At 39.8% G+C, this 19,365-nt stretch overlaps 3 protein-coding genes across 4 annotated transcripts in view; 1 reads left to right on the top strand and 2 right to left on the bottom strand.

Moving 5' to 3' along the window:
- Window positions 1–24: 24 nt before the first annotated feature.
- LOC149025307 (histone-lysine N-methyltransferase, H3 lysine-4 specific-like) lies at window positions 25–1,312 on the bottom strand. The gene is made up of 4 exons (XM_089143565.1): window positions 1,245–1,312; window positions 985–1,167; window positions 647–691; window positions 25–144 (listed from the first exon to the last, which is right to left on the bottom strand). Exons 1-4 carry the CDS (start codon window positions 1,245–1,247, stop codon window positions 25–27), a joined length of 351 nt encoding a protein of 116 aa, XP_088999691.1. The 5' UTR covers window positions 1,248–1,312.
- A 2,547-nt stretch (window positions 1,313–3,859) lies between these two features.
- LOC149025306 (hydroxyproline O-arabinosyltransferase 1-like) lies at window positions 3,860–7,505 on the top strand. The gene is made up of 8 exons (XM_089145526.1): window positions 3,860–4,261; window positions 5,309–5,376; window positions 5,483–5,675; window positions 5,767–5,864; window positions 5,979–6,048; window positions 6,405–6,476; window positions 6,622–6,735; window positions 7,446–7,505. The coding sequence occupies exons 1-8, from the start codon at window positions 3,860–3,862 to the stop codon at window positions 7,503–7,505; spliced, it is 1,077 nt and encodes a 358-aa protein (XP_089001652.1).
- The window catches only part of LOC149025305 (uncharacterized), a 37,160-nt gene continuing 24,999 nt past the window's right edge, over window positions 7,205–19,365 (bottom strand). For both annotated transcript variants that reach the window (XM_089145522.1, XM_089145523.1), the window contains exons 16-19: window positions 9,317–9,430; window positions 9,057–9,239; window positions 8,625–8,669; window positions 7,205–8,124 (exon numbers count right to left, since the gene is read on the bottom strand). In XM_089145522.1, the coding sequence (XP_089001648.1) occupies window positions 7,990–8,124; window positions 8,625–8,669; window positions 9,057–9,239; window positions 9,317–9,430 (477 nt within the window). In that variant the 3' untranslated portion in view covers window positions 7,205–7,989. The remainder of the gene's footprint in view (window positions 8,125–8,624; window positions 8,670–9,056; window positions 9,240–9,316; window positions 9,431–19,365) is intronic.

The following is a 19,365-nucleotide window of genomic DNA, read 5'->3' as shown; positions in this document are numbered from 1 at the left end:
ATGAATGACTAATTCAAATAACGCCTACAATCTTTTTGACTTGCAAAAGCATGGGATTTTCTTTCCTTCATCCTCATGTTTGAAATGGTAGTCATATGTTATTTCTTCTCCCGGATTAATATCTCTCTCCGCAAAGAAAACAACCTGCAAGAGAACAAACCATAAGCTGATATAACATATACGTATTACCAGTCTGCAAAATAAAATTTGGGGTATATAAATGGTTTTGGTTTCTAGCATCACAAACGAGCATGATGCCAGAACCGACAGGATCCATTGAGCAAGGAGATAACATATACATGTAACTCTCAAATGGTGCATCCATGAAGCCAATCCTCCATGGAAGCACTATTTACTACAACTGTTTTAAATCCGATTTTTTTTTTGGGTCCAAAATCCATCTATGGAATACACAATCACAAACAGATCTATAATCTATATTGAAAATGTCAACAGAAGAATAAAATTGAGGAGATATAACAAACATGTTGCAGAATTCAAGACCATGCCTCAACAGGCAGAATAGTGAAGCAGGATTCATGTGCCAACACCAGTAGCTCAGTCAGTTAATAGCAACTTAAAAAAGCGAAGGCAAAATAGCATTAATTGTCTGCCAAGAAATGGTAAACCATGTTTTTCACAGTACCTTCTTTTCATTCCTCACTGAAATTACTTTGGCAACGCAGTTTGGCTGATCATGGAAAAGAAACAGAATTAAAATTCATATAAAAGAACAAACGAATGAAAGAGAGAAAGAAAGAAAGAGAAATTGACAAACGCATGCAAGTAAATGTTCCTATGATTGAAAAGAAAGCACAGACAATTTGAAAGAATGTTCCACAACAGTGAGGGGTCTGAGAATGCATTTTTAAATATGCAAGATTCAAGAGTAAATGCGTAACCATTTAGCGTCAACAGCCAGCACTAATACATGATATTTCATGATTTACAGTACAGTAAGATAGCTGGGTAAAAGAGGCTTACAAGGCATGAATGGTTAACAAATCGAGCAATCCCTCCTTTGCGGGTGGCATCAATAATATGCTCTTTATCAATCCTAAAGAAGTAGCATGCACTCTTGTACTGAAGCTTTCTTCCAGATTGATAATCATTTTCTCTCTTGTCAGCTACACGAAGCCCAACAATCTCACCAACATACTCAACAACCTAGAAAAATGCAATTACCTTAAAATCTCAAATTCAGGTTGAAGTACGAAATAAAGAAAACAGTCCAGGAATGTTACCATTGAACCACGAGAGATAAACCGAGATGTGTAAAGACCCAGAGCATGTATACCAGATTTGTAGACAACCAAATGTTTTCATCCCTTGGCTTGTTTGTAACGGGCATATTCTTTCTGCATGAAGAAAGGACAAAAAGTCTAGCAATGTGAACATAATAAGACAACTGGTATCCATTTTACTGGATAAAATTTAAATAGGAGACATCAGCAAATTTATGAAAGACATCCAAAAGCTAAACAATGTGTATCGCTTCACATCCTTCAACATGCTTTTTCCAGTGGCATCACTTGATGTAGTTTCAGATTGGTAGGAGACAAACTAGAAGCCGTTTCTACCAGTATCTGATCTGAGCAGGTAGTTTGAATAGGTGAAAAAGGGTTTCAAGTCAAAACTGGGGTTAGTGTTTGATAGGACCTTGGATTTGATGGCGAGGTTATGTCTAATAATGAAGGTTTCTTGATGTGTTAATGGTGGAATAGTGCGGGTACTAATTGACAAAGGAAGTAGGGTAAGGTTCCCAGGTTTTAGAAGGTGAAGAAAATGGAATCTAGTCTTTACGAACGGAATTTGTGGCAGATGTATGGACTGAGTACTCAAGGAGCTGGGAGTAAAATTTGATCCAAGTATGGCAGGTTTTTGACAGTTGAACAGGTCTGAAGTTTTCAAAGCTTGTGGATGGTGCCTTGTGATGGGAAGAAAGCTATGGTTTATGGTTTGAAGGATTAGAAGAAGAATTGGCGTTGGGGATGATCCAACTTACTGTTTGGTGAACATCCTTTTGAATAGCAGCTTGAAGACTGGAATGGTTGAAGAAAAACTTAATCTTGCACAAAATCTCCAGCAATTACATGGACCTTCAACGGATAAATATGGCATATTGGGGTTGCTTGAATGATTCAGTACAAGGTGATAGGAAATAGAATAGCTAATTCAATAGGCAGCATTGGAAGAAGAAAAAAAATACAAAATATGGTGAAAAGTGCAAGAAATAAGAGAGGCTTTAGAGAAGTTTGGAGACAAGAAAGAAGTTCGGTCGAAAATTCGACCTTAGACGATATATTACCGAGAAAACGATCAAAAAATCGACCGTTCACGATATTTCACCGATTTCTCGTCGATATATCGTCGACACTTTGTAAGTGTTGCGTTACCCCAGCGAATCGCCCTACGTCATATCGCCGACGCATTGTACAATGGATGCAATTTTTGTCCCAAGCAATGATGTTCGATCACCTTGGTTTTACCATTTAGAAGTTTGAACCAGGTACAACCTTAAAAAAATTGATCTAAAAGAAATTGGGTTTCACAATTGATACACTTTTATCGCTTGGGAAGCCTTCTGTACATCGAAGGGTAAAGGAGATTTGAGTTTCAGCTAGAAGTAGTTCGTTCAGAATGTGACGTTGACTTCTTTGACTCTTGGGGACTTCTTACTAGTTCTGCATGGACTATAGAGTTTTGAAACTCCAAAAGCTTTATAATTGAAATCTACCTAATCCATCGCTCTCCACAAAGTGAAGTTCTTGGATTTGGAATAGATTACATAAGTTATACATGCTCTTAAATAATTTTTTATTTGTACATAAATTTCTATTTGAAATGACCCAGAAATTCATTACATTGATGGTTACCATATTCCTTCTCCAGTCTTCATCCATCATACTTCTGATTCAAAGACCTATTGTTAAATGCTTCTTGAAGTTGAACTACAATTTTTTCAATAGTCCATCTTAGGTGAACGTTGTCAACCTATGCATTTGAATCTAAGGGCAGATATGCCGCATGATCTAACAGTACTGGAATTTTCTTATAGTGGGGTTGCAACAAAGTTAAACTCTGATGCACCTGCCAACGAGGAAAACTGAGATTTTTCAATTAGAAACAAGAGAGGAAAGTGCCTCTGAGCAGTTTCATATCCAACGTAAGTATACAAATATCTAAGGAGAAGCCATGACATTATGAAAATGAGGTCGGGTCTTCTAGAAAGATGGTAAGGTTCAGGTGAACTCATATTCAAAACAGTTAGTATTAATCTTATCATAACCAGTGGGAGCTCACCAGTTCAGGTTCATGTGGTTAAAAATATAATTCGCTTCTCCACCCTTTTTACATATGCTGTGGGAACTTCGTATTCATCTATAGTTTAATTATTTCTCCCTGAAGGTTATTCATTTGTTATTATTATTATTACTATTTTTTTTTTGGGGTAAGAATCTGCAGTCAGCAAGACCTTCCCAGAATTCAGTTTTTTCAGTTTTACACCGACCTTCTACATTTTAGCTTTAATTTTTCGAGATTTGATTGCGATCAACTACCCATCCAGAAATCAAGAATCATCATTTCTTGATCTTTGATGGAAAGTGTATGATCCTTAACTGGGGAGGTTTATTATAAAAAGGTTGTTCTGGTTTATATGGACAAGATTCTCAAACTTCACCATGGCTGGGGAGGAACTGGGTTAGTACTATATAGCTAACTGCACTGCATTGTGGTTGTCCAAAGTAATTGTATGATATGAAAAACAGGTGAAATTGGTTTGCGAGTTCGAGTGGGTTGAAGAAGAAGAAGAAGAAGAAGAAGAGAGCAAGGGGAAATGGGTTTTGAGCAATGGAAAATGGGTTTAGCGAGTTTGTTTTGCGCCCTTGTCATCACACTCCCAGTGGCTTTAACAACTTACTTATTAATCATCTCTGCAAATGCTTCTCTCAAGCAGGACTTCTTTGACCCTGTCAAGCCATTGTCTTCTTCTTCCGTGGACCCCGTTATGAAGATGCCGTTGGGTCGCTTCAAGACATCTTCGGAGAAGAGGCTCTTTCATACGGTCGTCATGGCTTCAGATTCGGTGTACGACACATGGCAGTGCAGGATTATGTACTACTGGTTCAAGAAGTTCAAGAATGGAACCAACGCCGAAATGGGTGGCTTCACCAGGATCTTGCACTCTGGGGAGCCTGATAAGTTCATGGATGAGATCCCTACTTACGTTGCTGAGCCCTACCTTCATGGAACTGATGAGGTATATTTAGTGTTTTAGACTTTTAGTATTTCTTTTCTCTTGTTTTACTTCAACCTAGTTTTCCACAGATTCTTGGCTGGGAGTTGAATTGCAGAAATGTCACATCTTAATACCTCTTACACGCAAAGTGAACACTATTCTGGCTTCAAATTCCACCACCCTCTTCCCTACTCCTCTTTTCTTTTTCATGTAGTTTTATCTTTGTGGGTTTTGAATATGATAGTGTACTGACCTGCTACTAGTAACAATCCTGTTTCTGGAAATTAGAATTTGAAGTTTCTGTAGCTGATTTTGCTTCAATTCTTTAGCATAATGATAGAATCTTTTTGGCATTGTATGTTGTAAATAGTAAGACATTCTTAACAACCAGGCCTAGAACGTCAATATATAACAGACAGCATCAACTCATTGAAGCCCCAAGTCAATGGATTTTCCCTCCAATCAGCTCTATGTGAGGTTAGACATGATAAATGGCATAAGGCCTAAAGTTATGCATGTCTTTCCTCATCGGTTCTCCTAGAGGCATTGCCCTGTAATAGTCTGTTTGAGGTTGTACTTGGTAGAAGGCCTAACTATGCGTGTCTCTAGTCACCATTTCTCCATGGTCATTTAGGCTTGCCCTACTTCTTTTGGCTCCTTTAATCTGAATCAGATCCCTCATCAGTACTGGAGCATTCTAGTGCCTTTGTCTGCTAGCAACTGTTTTGTGTGGTAAGAAGTGCACCAACACGTGAAGATGCAAAGGTTGCTTAATTGATGGAGACTGCAGTAAGGTTCGGTAGTCAGTTCCACAGAACTGTGTGGCTAACCCCTCTTTAATGACTAATTTCGTATCAGCTCTACACCATATCTGGGGATTGAGAAGTTATTATTACAGTTCATATTCTTATCCTTCCGTCATAAGCAAACCATGCTAGTTTAATATGCTTTTACATGTTGGCATTTGTCAGGCTCTTCTCATCGAGCAGTACTTTTAATTTGGATTTAATGATGTGTTGTTTCCTATATGCTTCTAGTTAATTGTTTATACTCATCTCATAATATCAGGAGTATATAGTTATTAACAGACCATGGGCTTATCAACACTGGCTTGAGAATGCTGACATCGAAGAAGAGTATGAAAATTTTATCCTGAGGCTAGATTGGATAATTGGTCTTTAGTAATTTATCTTATGTTCTACTACCACCTTACCATTTGAGTATCAACTTTTTTGTTCACAGTTACATACTAATGGCAGAACCAGACCATATTATTGTTAAACCTATACCAAACCTATCAACGTATCGGCTTGGAGCTGCATTCCATTATCTTCCTAAAGAATATGAGTCACTTTTCCAAAAGTTCTACCCTAAGGAGAACCGACTTGTCCCTAACATTGATCCAATTGGGAATTCTCCTGTAATCATTCGGAAGGTATCTCCTCAGTCTGTGTATTTACCAGAGATTTTTTTTTTCTTCCTTTCCATAGTTGTGTTATGTCGACACTTATGTCACTTGGGTTTAGGCATCTCTTAGTAGAATTCTTCCAACGTGGATGAGTATTTCTTGGGGAATATTGAGGGATCCAGAAGTAGCTCAGGCATCTGGTTGGGTACTTGAGAGGTAAGAATCTCACCTGTTTGTTCTCATGGCTTAACTTCCCTTCTTCTCTTTCAATTATTGTGCCGCAGTCTTACCTGATCATGTCGTTTTTTGTTCTTACATACTTTTATACAGGTATGCTTATGCTTTTTCATCAGCTTTGCATAATGTGAGTCATATCTTGTACAAGGACTTCATGATTCTGGTACTGTGAGTTCTATTTTCTCTTTTATCTATTCCGATTATGACAGGTCAACCTGTTCTGAATCTTCTGTGGTTATAACCTCCAGTGGAGTTATTCACCGATATTTTCAGAACCCAACCTATGTGAATGTGTATTTCTCAGGACAGATATCACCAAGAGATGGTCTTAGATGCAAAAAAATACTCTAATTGTCTTATTTTAATGGTACACTAACCATCGTTAGGCTATATGTATCAACAATGGAAATCTTTCCAGCTTGACATAGAATAGACAAAGTATGGGAAGATGTGTCTAACATATTATACTTCAATATTTACTACCTGACAAGCATTTTACCTGTTTCTGTGACACTAAAGCCTCCCTGGGATACAGAGGTTGATGAGGAGTTCATAATCCATTATACCTATGGGTGTGACTATGACATGAAGGTACTGCTGCCTCTTATAGTTATTACTCGTTCTATATACATTTAATACAAAGGTTCACTTTTGCCCAAGAAAGAAAAAGATCACATAATAACTTTATAATGTATTACTAGGTTTATGTCACCTTGATAGACATGCTTTGTTGCAGGGTAAGTTAACATATGGGAAGAAAGGAGAATGGAGATTTGACAAAAGATCATATGTTAACGTAGTACCTCCAAGAAATCTTCCATTACCTCCAGCTGGTGTCCCTAATAGTGTGGTACGTTTTTATCTTTTCGCACAAATTTGATTCCCAGTTAAGGCATCTGTGTAGATGGTGCATATGTACGTATGTTATTAGACATGCTATGATGTGTTGATAGAATGGAGGTCCATGGAAGTTCCACCTAACTGTTCTCCAGTTGCATTCACGAAAATAATCAAGGATGAGATTTCAATCGACCAGCCAGAAACTGGAATTTCATCAAGACTGGTCGAAACCAGGTACATTTTGGGTAAAACTTGACTGTGTGATGGGCAGAAACTAGTCTGGAACCATTGAAACAGGTTGAAACTATCAAAACTAGGATGGTCGTTAAATTCGGCCAAAACTTTGGTGTTAGTTCCGAAAATTTTGAAATATTGTTGAAGACTGATCATCTCATCTTGGACTTAAGGGAAACTAAGATATCTCAGTATATGGTTCCATGATCATTATCTCATGTGTGCGTTATTAGCTTCTGGTATTGTTTACTTTGACCCAAACTATTTTGAATGAATATTCTGCAGCTCACCTATTAAGCTATTATTGTATGCTTGGTTTGTGCTGTACCGAGTCTTTCCTATGGTAATAATTTTTTGAGTGTGATTGCCTCGGGGATGCAGAGCTTATGCAGAAAGTTACTGTTTCTTAAATCTTAGTAGTATGTTCTGCCTTCATACTCTTATGATCTTATTCTTCTGATTCTACTTGCGACTTGAATGTAACAGGTGACCCTGGTGAAAATGATAAATGAAGCAACAGAAAACCTCCCTAATTGGGGAGCATAGGCAAGTTCACAGTGTTGCTGCTGGTTTAGAGCCTGAGTTTTGTGGATGACGAATGTTATGCACTTCATGATGACACATGTACAGTTGTTGAGATCCTTGTGGAGTATAGATATGGGGGCTTTTGTGCCTGGCTCATCACCACCACTAGGGTTGGGTGATAGGTAAGGAAAGCCAAACAATTACTGGAAAAAGATTATCCATCAGACAAACCTCTACCTCAGGTTGAGCTTATTACATGAAAGGATTCTCTACACCATATTCTTCAGTTGTTTTTAGGGGTAGAATTGATTTACTAAAAAGGAAAACTGGGGACAACACTGGAAGGTAGCCATTCATAAATTGCTGAAGAGTGGAGACCACAGAAACCTCGACTACAATCAATGATTTCATTAAAATACCTTCCCATGTTCACCCAAAGGGCCTACAAATAAAGTACTGGTAAGCCAGGAAGAGATCAAGATTCATTCCTATTGGTAATGAATGACTAATTCAAATAACGCCTACAATTTTTTGACTTGCAAAAGCATGGGATTTTCTTTCCTTCATCCTCATGGTTGAAATGGTAGTCATATGTTATTTCTTCTCCCGGGTTAATATCTCTTTCCGCAAAGAAAACAACCTGCAAGAGAACAAACCATAAGCTGATATAACATATACGTATTACCAGTCTGCAAAATAAAATTTGGGGTATATAAATGGTTTTGGTTTCTAGCATCACAAACGAGCATGATGCCAGAACCGACAGGATCCATTGAGCAAGGAGATAACATATACATGTAACTCTCAAATGGTGCATCCATGAAGCCAATCCTCCATGGAAGCACTATTTGCTACAACTGTTTTAAATCCGATTTTTTTTGGGTCCAAAATCCATCTACGGAATACACAATCACAAACAGATCTATAATCTATATTTAAAATGTCAACAGAAGAATAAAATTGAGGAGATATAACAAACATGTTGCAGAATTCAAGACCATGCCTCAACAGGCAGAATAGTGAAGCAGGATTCATGTGCCAACACCAGTAGCTCAGTCAGTTAATAGCAACTTAAAAAAGCGAAGGCAAAATAGCATTAATTGTCTGCCAAGAAATAGTAAACCATGTTTTTCACAGTACCTTCTTTTCATTCCTCACTGAAATTATTTTGGCAACGCAGTTTGGCTGATCATGGAAAAGGAACAGAATTAAAATTCATATAAAAGAACAAACGAATGAAAGAAAGAAAGAAAGAAAGAGAAATTGACAAACGCATGCAAGTAAATGTTCCTATGATTGAAAAGAAAGCACAGACAATTTGAAAGAATGTTCCACAACAGTGAGGGGTCTGAGAATGCATTTTTAAATATGCAAGATTCAAGAGTAAATGCGTAACCATTTAGCGTCAACAGCCAGCACTAATACATGAGTGGTAGAGCAAGTAAATGCGTAACCATTTAGCGTCAACAGCAAGCACTATTACATGAGTGGTAGAGCAAGTTAATATTTACTCATAGCTGAGATATTTCATGATTTACAGTACAGTAAGATGGCTGGGTAAAAGAGGCTTACAAGGCATGAATGGTTAACAAATCGAGCAATCCCTCCTTTGCGGGTGGCATCAATAATATGCTCTTTATCAATCCTAAAGAAGTAGCATGCACTCTTGTACTGAAGCTTTCTTCCAGATTGATAATCATTTTCTCTCTTGTCAGCTACACGAAGCCCAACAATCTCACCAACATACTCAACAACCTAGAGAAATGCAATTACCTTAAAATCTCAAATTCAGGTTGAAGTACGAAATAAAGAAAACAGTCCAAGAATGTTACCATTGAACCACGAGAGATAAACCGAGATGTGTAAAGACCCAGAGCATGTATACCAGATTTGTAGACAACCAAATGTTTCCATCCCTTGGCTTGTTTGTAACGGGCATATTCTTTCTGCATGAAGAAAGGACAAAAAGTCTAGCAATGTGAACATAATAAGACAACTGGTTACCATTTTACTGGATAAAATTTAAATAGGAGACATCAGCAAATTTATGAAAGACATCCAAAAGCTAAACAATGTGAATCGCTTCACATCCTTCAACATGCTTTTTCCAGTGGCATCACTTGATGTAGTTTCAGATTGGTAGGAGACAAACTAGAAGCCGTTTCTACCAGTATCTGATCTGAGCAGGTAGTTTGAATAGGTGAAAAAGGGTTTCAAGTCAAAACTGGGGTTAGCGTTTGATAGGACCTTGGATTTAATGGCGAGGTTATGCCTAATAATGAAAGTTTCTTGATGTGTTAATGGTGGAATAGTGCGGGTACTAATTGACAAAAGAAGTAGGGTAAGGTTCCCAGGTTTTAGAAAGTGAAGAAAATGAAATCTAGTCTTTACGAACGGAATTTGTGGCAGATGTATGGATTGAGTACTCCAGGAGCTGGGAGTAAAATTTGATCCAAGTATGGCAGGTTTTTGACAGTTGAACAGGTCCGAAGTTTTCAAAGCTTGTGGATGGTGCCTTGTGATGGGGAAAAAGCTATGGTTTATGGTTTGAAGGATTAGAAGAAGAATTGGTGTTGGGGATGATCCAACTTACCATTTGTTGAACATCTTTTTGAACAGCAGCTTGAATGGTTGAAGAAAAACTTAATCTTGCACAAAATCTCCAGCAATTACATGGAGCTTGAATGGATAAATATGGCATATTGGGGTTGCTTGAATGATTCAGTACAAGGTGATAGGAAATAGAATAGCTAATTCAATAGGCTGCATTGGGGAAAAGAAAAAGAAAAAAGGAAAAATAGAAATCTATATGCATACAAATATGGGAGACGAGGTGTTACATATATATAGCCTAACAGTTGAACAGGAGAAGATAAGAAATCGGAAGTCCAATTAGGACCCCAGAAACTGGGCTCCAAATTAGAAGCTAGGCACTAAACTAGGATCCATAATAGAATTGGGAGTCAAAACTTTTGCCAGGATTTACTTCAAATCCCCATTAGGATTATGAGTAAAGATAAGACTTGATTAAAGACTAAATATAATTTTGAATATTCGTAAACTACTCGATGATTTTAGTGCTGGCACAAAGGGGTGTCCGAACACCTATCCTGATGCTGGTTTAGAGGGATCTCTACACCCATTCAGGTGCTGGTATAGGGAAGAATTAAGAATATCTAAACGTCTGGTTCTCTATACAAGCAAACTGCATCATTCCTTCCCAAAACTGTCAACAGAATCTTGCTACATGGAAAGCCAGCTCATCTATGACATTCACCTTTTTCCAGCTACAGGAAATCGTCCAACAAATAGTTTACTATTCATCAAATCGTTGACATCACATAGTTTAGAGGTATAGAGGCATGGTGGAGCAAGTAGGGTTAGATTGCAAGATGGAATACTTGATAAATAAGCTACAAGTCTATGTTCAATATATTTTTGGTTTCGAAAAAGATCGAAATAGAAGTATAGAACCCTGTGCGGTACCTGGATTTTACCATGATTTAGTTGATATTCTGCAGCTTCTAGGAAACCAACATATTTAGGTGGCCTTGACAATTCTCTATCAAGTTTTGATCCATGCTAAGTAGGATTCCCTGCAAGATCTGTTTTGCTATTTTCCCCCATCTCATCCAGTGCAGTACCTTGGATTATACCATGTTTCCGTTGATATTCTGCAGTTTCTATGGAAGCAAGATGTGAAAGTCAACCCGGAAGGCACCCGCCCGGGGGGATGTGAATAGGTTGAGAGTTGAGACTAGTGGATTTATGCATTGTTCTCACAACTGATCAATAATAAAAAATTTCTAGCAAGGATACAAAGAGAGACAGGGCACAGGGATTTATAGTGGTTCTATTCAACTGAATTTACGTCCAGTTCCTTCTAAAACTTCAGAAGGATTTTCCACTAGTATGTACCTTTCAATTGTGGGTGGGGACACAAACACCTTTACAAAATCTTGACCAAGGCAAGAGCACCCAATTATAAATAATGAACAAAATAATAAATAAATAAAAAAGAATAACGATCTCTAGGGTGCACAAACCCTTTGTATGAGCTTAGAACATATGCACTTGATTGGTCTCCAAACTCCAAGAAATCAACCTTGAGATCAACACCTTAGCCTTCTTAACAAATGGGATGAACCTCCCAAGGGATTCTGGGGTTAGGAAGACTAAATGGCTAGAGCTAAAGCACAATAATAGCTTTGGAATTCATGCTTCAGAAATTCAAAAAGACCCCTATTTATAGCCAAAAACTAGGTTTGAATTGGTCCCAACAGATAGAAAACTGATGTAGGTCCCCACACCCACCCCAACAAGATCTCCAAGGCCCGAAAGAAGAACTAGGTTTGCTGCCCAGCAGCCTAGGTTACTCCGCCAGCATAGAAGCATGGTTCGACACTAGGTTGCGCAGTCTTACTTGAACCCAGATGGTCCTATTTATGATTAGGAGTCCAAATCTGTTTTTAATTTGTTATTTAAATCAGTCTAGGTTGAGCTTTGAGCTAAGTAGAAACCTATTTGAATTCTATTTATGTTAAAATATTGTTAAGAGTCTCTAATAAAGGCTATAAATATACAACAAATGCTTGCAACAAATCACAGTTTGATGAATACAAAATTGAATTTTTTTTTTTTTTTTTTTTTGGATGATTAAATAAGTAAATTAAACAGCGAGAAATACAAAGAATGATACAAGAGGGGGGGGGGGAGCAGCCTTCAAGAAGGAGACCGGAAATAGCCAAGAGGAGTTAAGACCCCAGGAGACAATAATGAGCTTGTTTCTTAGGGTATCAACAACCGGGGGATGGGGGATAGAGAGGAGCCTGGTAGAGACATCGAAACAAATGGCACTCCAAATTGAGTCTAAAGAGCTTTGGAAGTCCATCTCCTAAGATTGTGTTCCCACCCCACCATAGGTGGTGGACCATGGCACAAAAGACTAGCTTACCGATCCTGTCACAAATGGAGCTACGTAAAATTTTTCTCAAAGACAAGACCAGTCACGAGCAAAGCCAAAGGAGTTCCGAGAACGAGACGAAATGAAAGCTAGGGCTTTTCCCTAAATGGAACGGGAGAAAGGGCAAGTGAAGAATAGGTGCTCTAAGTCCTCTCAACCATTCCAACAAAGGATACAGTTGGGGTTAGGTAGGATATGGCGGCTAATTAGGAAGGCTTGGGTGGGAAGGGCTAGGTTTAGGGCTCTCCAAAGGGTGAGAGAGTGGCGGGGATGTGACCTTTAAACCAAACCAGGGGGGCCAAAGTGGCTGGGGGGAAGGCAAATGAAGAAGGTTCCAAGTTGAGGAAATGGAGAAGGATTTGGTGGGAGAGGGAAGCCAAACAGTGAGGTCATGAGGGGAAGCCCAAATTGAAGACATTTGTTAATGTAGATACTGAATTTGATTGATCAAAATAGTACCCAAATAGGACCTTTTCACAGGGAGTCAATTGCAAATATGATGGACTTAAGGTGAAACATAGTTTAGATGGGAAAGAGGGCTGAAACTAGAATGGTATTATAACGGGCTGAATAGGTCTTCAAATAGGGGCAGAAGTATAATGAAGAAAGTGACAATAACAATGTAATATGTAACACCCGGGCTTCACACCGCAAGGTGGATCGATTGGATCAAACACCAACCTACCTTGATCAAACACAAGGGTTCTCCAAAGAGGAGGAATGCTAGCAAGTAATTTGATTTCAATTCATAAGTTGTTTTTTCACCACTTACATAAGTCTCTTTATATAGCATTCTAAAGAGACATAAACATTAATGGCAACATCTAACCACTAGCTAACACCACCTACCTATTAATAATTCAACTACTACCTAACTCTTGACAAAGGAGAACTCTTTTGACAATGAGTTCTCTTATAGGAGTTCTCTTATTTTCAAACTAAAACCCCTTTTATTGACTTTCCAAAACCTAGATTTAGAATTAGGTCTAGACTATGAAGTTCAACATATGTGGGCTAACTTGAACCCACTAAAATAGCCCTAGCCCATGAAAGCCATGGGCTGATTCAGGTGACAACTTTAAGCCTTTGATGGGCCTAACCCAATGGGCTTCTTCTTTCGTAAATATGTCTTCAATTCTGCATCAACTCTCCCCGGCTTGAAAACATTCGTCTCCGACGAATGAATGAAGGACATGTAACGTTCATACAAATCGGGATCGAGTTTCTTGAAATCATTAGCATGAATCCAAGTACTATCATGTCGTGGACGATTCTTCCATTTGACGAGGAAAGCATGATATCCAGTGCCACGACGAGTGGTTTTGTAAGAGTCATCCAAAACCTCTTCAATGATGTCAGTGATTGGTGGCTTGAGTTGGGGCAACCTCAACATTTGTTCAGTGTCTCCATCATCAAAGTGGTGTCCTACATAAAGATGTAAGTCAGCCACGTTGAAGACATTGCTTATGTTCATTTCTTTTGGTAGCTCGAGTACATAAGCATTTGGTCCAATGCGTTTCAGCACCTTGTATGGACCCATCTTCTTTGGATGGAGTTTGTTGTTGACCCCATGTTGGAACCTTTCTGGGTTGACACGAACCATCACCATGTCTCCTGGTTGAAACTCCACATATCGTCGATGATGATCTGTTGTAGCCTTATAGACATCATTGTTGAGAGCTATTCTTTGGCGAACATCAGCATGTACCTCTGTGATATGGCGCAGAAACTCATCAGCCTCAATACTCACGCGTGCTTGTTGGTGGTAATGGAATGAGGTCTATAGGCCGTCGGGGTTGAACTCCAAGTAGAATCTCAAAAGGAGTACGATCTGTCGTACGATTAACTGAGCTGTTGTAAGCAAACTCAGCTATGTCGAGTATGGACTGCCATGTCTTCTCATAGTCATGAACCAAACACCTCAGTAAGTTTCCCAAGCTTCGATTCACCACTTCTGTTTGCCCGTCAGTTTGTGGATGGAATGCGGTTGAAAACTGTAACTTTGTGTTACTTTTCAGCCACAATGTCTTCCAAAAGTAGCTCGTGAACTTGACGTCACGATCTGAAACAATGCTACTTGGTAGCCCATGTAGTCGTACAACCTCCTTAAAGAATATCTTTGCAATGTGAGATGCATCAAAGGTCTTTTGACATGCTATAAAATGAGCCATCTTTGAGAATCGGTCAACCACAACCATAATGGAGTCTGATCGCTCTTTTGTGGAGGGTAGCCCAAGTACGAAATCCATACTAATATCAATCCAAGGTGCATGAGGAACTGGTAATGGTGAGTACAGACCTGCATTTTGCTTGGTTCCCTTGGCTAGCTGACAGACTCTGCCTCTCTTGATTACATGATCAACTTCCTTTGCAATATGGGGCCAACAATACCGATCAGTAACTTGTACGATAGTCTTATCCTTGCCAAAGTGACCTCCCAAACCTCCGCCATGCAGCTCCCGTATGATGTGATGTCGTAGGGAAGAATTTGGAATGCATAACCGAGTTCCCAAAAACAAATACCCATCGTGAAGTGAGTATTTATGATGTTGCTTGCCTTGCTGTAACTCCTTGTATGGCATGTTGAAATCTTCGTCAGATGCATACTCATCACGTATCTGATCAATGCTAACTGCATGTGCTAAGAATGTGCTAAGAGTAAGTACTTTTCGGCTCAATGCATCAGCCACCGTATTCTCCTTCCCGCCTTGTACTTCATTGCGAACACAAACTCTTGGAGATAAGCAACCCATTTAGCGTGCCTGTTGCTTATCGACTTTTGTGAATGTAGATACTTCAGCGCCTCATGATCGGTATAGAGAATGAACTCTTTGCCGATGAGATAATGTCTCCAATGGCGTAACACCTGGACAACAGCATAGAGCTATAGATCATATGTCGAATAGCGTCAATTGGCATCATTGAGTTTCTCGCTGTAGAAAGCGATAGGGTGCCCTCCTTGCATCAATACACCTCCTAGACCAATATGTGAGGCATCAGTTGCTACCTCAAATATACAGTCAAAATTTGGCAAGCGAAGTATTGGAGCCTCTGTCATCTTTTGCTTGATAAGATGAAAGGCTTTGGTTGTCGTTGTTGTCCACTTGAACTCACCTTTGCCTTGCTTCAAACTCTCGGTAATAGGTGCCATGACTGCACTTAAGTTCCGAAATGAATCTCCTGTAAAACGATGCAAGTCCATGAAAACTACGAACCTCAGTGATTGTCTTTGGTGTAGCCCAATCTGTTATACTTGTTATCTTCTCTGGATCAGCTTCAACCCCCTGTGATGAGACAATAAACCAAGGAACACAACCTTTGGCAGCATAAAGGAGCATTTCTTGAGATTGATGTATAGCTTCTCATGGCGAAGCACTCTCAAGACTTGCCGTAGATGATCGATGTGATCATTTGGATGCTTGCTGTAGATCAAAATATATCATCAAAGTATACGACCAAAAATCGACCAATAAAAGGATGGAGTACCTGTGTCATCACCCTCATGAATGTTCTAGGTGCATTCGTTAGACCAAAAGGCATGACTTTCCATTCGAATAGTCCATCCTTGGTCTTGAAGGCAGTCTTCCACTCATCTCCAGGCCGAATACGAATTTGATGATAGCCACTTCTAAGATCCAATTTAGAAAAGATCTTAGCCCCGAATAGCATGTCCAACATGTCCTCAAGCCGCGGTATAGGAAACCTATACTTGACTGTAATCTTGTTGATTGCTCTACTGTCCACACACATGCGCCATGAGCCATCCTTCTTTGGAGTCAGTAATGCTGGTACATCACATGGACTTAAGCTCTCCTGAATGAATCCTTTATGTAGCAACTCATTCACCTGTCTTTTGAGTTCATTGTGCTCTGTTGGGCTAAGGCGATAAGCCGGTAGGTTTGGTAACACTGAACCCGGTACCAAATCAATGGCATGTTGAATATCGCGCATAGGAGGTAGCTCATTAGGCAACTCATCAGGAACCACATCAGAAAAATCAGAAAGTAACTCTTTGATGGGTGGAGGGAATGTCACCTCAGGTGGAGGCGTGACTACCCTTGTAACAAGAGCCAATACCAGCCCTGTATCATGGCTAGTGTGAATGAACTCCTTGTGAGGAACAACCAGCAGCTTCTTTTGCGGTATGAACAACAACTTTTGTGCTTCATTGGTCCCCTTTTGGTTGGTCCTCAAGGACCTCCGTTGACGCATTTCAGCTGAGACATTGAATGGGTGGAGGACAGCGTGAAGTCCTTTGAACTTGAATACACATTGGTTTTTCTTCCCCCCGACCATAACATCATTATCATACATCCATGGTCGACCAAACAGAACATCAATAAGATGCATAGGGATTACATCACACCATACCTCTTCCTCATATCGATGAAGCTTCAGTGGTACGGAACACCGTTGATTTACCTCCAGAGTATTCCCATTCAGCAAGGATACCCGATATGGTTGAGGGTGCTTCTCCACCTTCAAGTTTGCTTTCTTCGCAAAGGTGTCTGAAGTAACGTTGACACAGCTCCCACTGTCAACTATCACCAAAGCGGTATCATCTCCGGACCTCATACGGCTGTAGAAGATACAATTGCGCCGCCAGTCCTCTCCTTTGGTTTCAACCACCAAGATGCGGCTCATTATATGAATGCCATAAGCATCACCTCTATTAGCATCATCCTCATCATATGCAGCTCCGTCATAGTCGCCATCATCGAGCGGGTATGGGAATAGATCAGGATCTTCTTCCTCTGCTGACTTTTCTATCTCAGCAACAGCATTAATCTTTTGACGGTGTGGCCAATATTTAGCATAATGTCAAACCTCTTGACAGTGAAAACATTGTGCTTGGCTGCCACTAGTCATAGGAGCCTTGCCCTTATCTTGTCGGGTAGGAAATGTGGGTTGAGTAGGGGTTGTTGTTGTAGGTTTTGGTGCTGGAAAATTTCGCCTAGCCTCCTCGGCTTGGTATCCAAACCTTTTGTTGTTGGATGCCAATAATTCTTCCGCACGTAGGGCCTTTTCAAAACAATCCCGCACGTTCTCTACATCCACAACGCCAATGGCCCTATTGATTTCAGGCCGTAAACCCAATCTGAAACGTGACAAGATTTGGATCTCCCTCTCTCGAATTCCTGTACGAGAAGAAAGAGAGTCAAATTGTTCCATATATTCTGCAACTGACAAGTTCCCTCGGCGAAGAGAATTTAACTTGTCTTGTAGTCGTAATCGAAAAGTAGATAACAAGTACTTTTCTCTCAATTCTTCCTTCATTTCCTCCCACGTAGTAGGAGCTCTACCACGATCTTCCAATTCATATTCGCGAGTTCTCCACCATTCACGTGCAGCTCCAACTAGCTTGGTACGTGCCAACTTCATCTTTCGTACCTCCGAGAGTTCATACCAATCAAAATAGTCATCCAACGCTGCCAACCAATCAAAAAAGACTTGAGGATCATGCTTACCCGAGTATTCTTTGAGTTCAAGCTTAACATTGTGAGAGTCACCAACATGCTTATTGCATGTAGGTTGTTCTCCAGCAAAATAACTTCGTAGGTGCTCCTCAAAAGTTGGTTGCACAACTGGAATCCTTTGGGGTCCTCTCCCCATATTTCTTCGAGCAAGAAAATTGGCTACAGAATGAGTTGGATGGAATTCACCAAGTGGAGGGTGAGGAACATGAGTAGAGGCAACAACTCTAGCCTCCATTTCTGAGAACCTCTCGTCCATTTGCTTTTGGTTCACAGTAATTTGGTTGCTTAGTTGTTGAACCATCTCCATTATTGCCGCCATAGGATTAGTTGGACTGGATGGTCCAGAATTTTCACTCCTTGTCATGGCTCTGATACCAAATAATGTAGATACCGAATTTGATTGATCAAAACAATACCCAAATAGGACCTTCTCACAGGGAGTCAATTGCAAATATGATGGACTTAAGGTGAAACATAGTTTAGATGGGAAAGAGGGCTGAAACTAGAATGGTATTATAACGGGCTGAATAGATCTTCAAATAGGGGCAGAAGTATAATGAAGAAAGTGACAATAACAATGTAACATGTAACACCCAGGCTTCACACCGCAAGGTGGATCGATTGGATCGAACACCAACCTATCTTGATCAAACACAAGGGTTCTCCAAAGAGGAGGAATGCTAGCAAGTAATTTGATTTCAATTCATAAGTTGTTTTTTCACCACTTACATAAGTCTCTTTATATAGCATTCTAAAGAGACATAAACATTAATGGCAACATCTAACCACTAGCTAACACCACCTACCTATTAATAACTCAACTACTACCTAACTCTTGACAAAGGAGAACTCCTTTGACAATGAGTTCTCTTATTTTCAAACTAAAGCCCCTTTTATTGACTTTCCAAAAACTAGATTTAGGCTTAGGTCTAGACTATGAAGTTCAACATATGTGGGCTAACTTTAACCCACTAAAACAGCCCTAGCCCATAAAAGCCATGGGCTGATTCAGGTGACAATTTTAAGCCTTTGATGGGCCTAATCCAATGGGCTTCTTCTTTTGTAAATATGTCTTCAATTCTGCATCATTTGTTGCAGCAAAAGCAGGAATAGACTAGAGTTTTAGGGTTCAGATTGAAGTAAGTTCCTTCAGCAGAGCTGCTGGTCTGCCTCCATTCATCCATCCTCCTTTCCAGGCTTTCTAAAACAGGTTAGTGATAATTCGTATTGACCCTATACATTCCCCCCCGTTGCACCTTGCTGTCCTTTCCCCTCCCTCACCCATTCGACCATCTCTCTTCTCCCCCAAACCCTAAATTTCATATCTCTTAATCCCTTCCCCGGAATCCCCTTTTCTTCTAAATCCACCCCCAACTCCCATTAGCCTTCGATCCTAGTCCCTCCCCTAGTTATCTTCTTAAAACCAAAACTTGAAACCTTA

The sequence above is a fragment of the Hakea prostrata genome, chromosome 2 (assembly GCF_041222555.1).
Source record: "Hakea prostrata isolate BN-2017 chromosome 2, UWA_Hpros_2, whole genome shotgun sequence".
NCBI classification, from domain to species: domain Eukaryota; kingdom Viridiplantae; phylum Streptophyta; class Magnoliopsida; order Proteales; family Proteaceae; genus Hakea; species Hakea prostrata.
Note: the sequence above shows the minus strand (reverse complement) of the source record. Positions and strands in the feature narration are given on the sequence as shown.

What these genes read in the sequence shown, in the direction of transcription:
- LOC149025306 (XM_089145526.1), top strand. Translation starts at nt 3,860, where the DNA reads ATGGGTTTAGCGAGTTTGTTTTGCGCCCTTGTCATCACACTCCCAGTG. An exon ending in TCTGGTTGGGTACTTGAGAG is followed by an intron (nt 5,865 to 5,978) that starts GTAAGAATCTCA and finishes ACTTTTATACAG; the next exon opens with GTATGCTTATGCTTTTTCAT. An exon ending in GGTGTGACTATGACATGAAG is followed by an intron (nt 6,477 to 6,621) that starts GTACTGCTGCCT and finishes GCTTTGTTGCAG; the next exon opens with GGTAAGTTAACATATGGGAA.
- LOC149025307 (XM_089143565.1), bottom strand. An exon ending in TTGTTAACCATTCATGCCTT is followed by an intron (nt 692 to 984) that starts GTAAGCCTCTTT and finishes TTCCATGATCAG; the next exon opens with CCAAACTGCGTTGCCAAAGT. An exon ending in CAGTGAGGAATGAAAAGAAG is followed by an intron (nt 145 to 646) that starts GTACTGTGAAAA and finishes GTTCTCTTGCAG; the next exon opens with GTTGTTTTCTTTGCGGAGAG.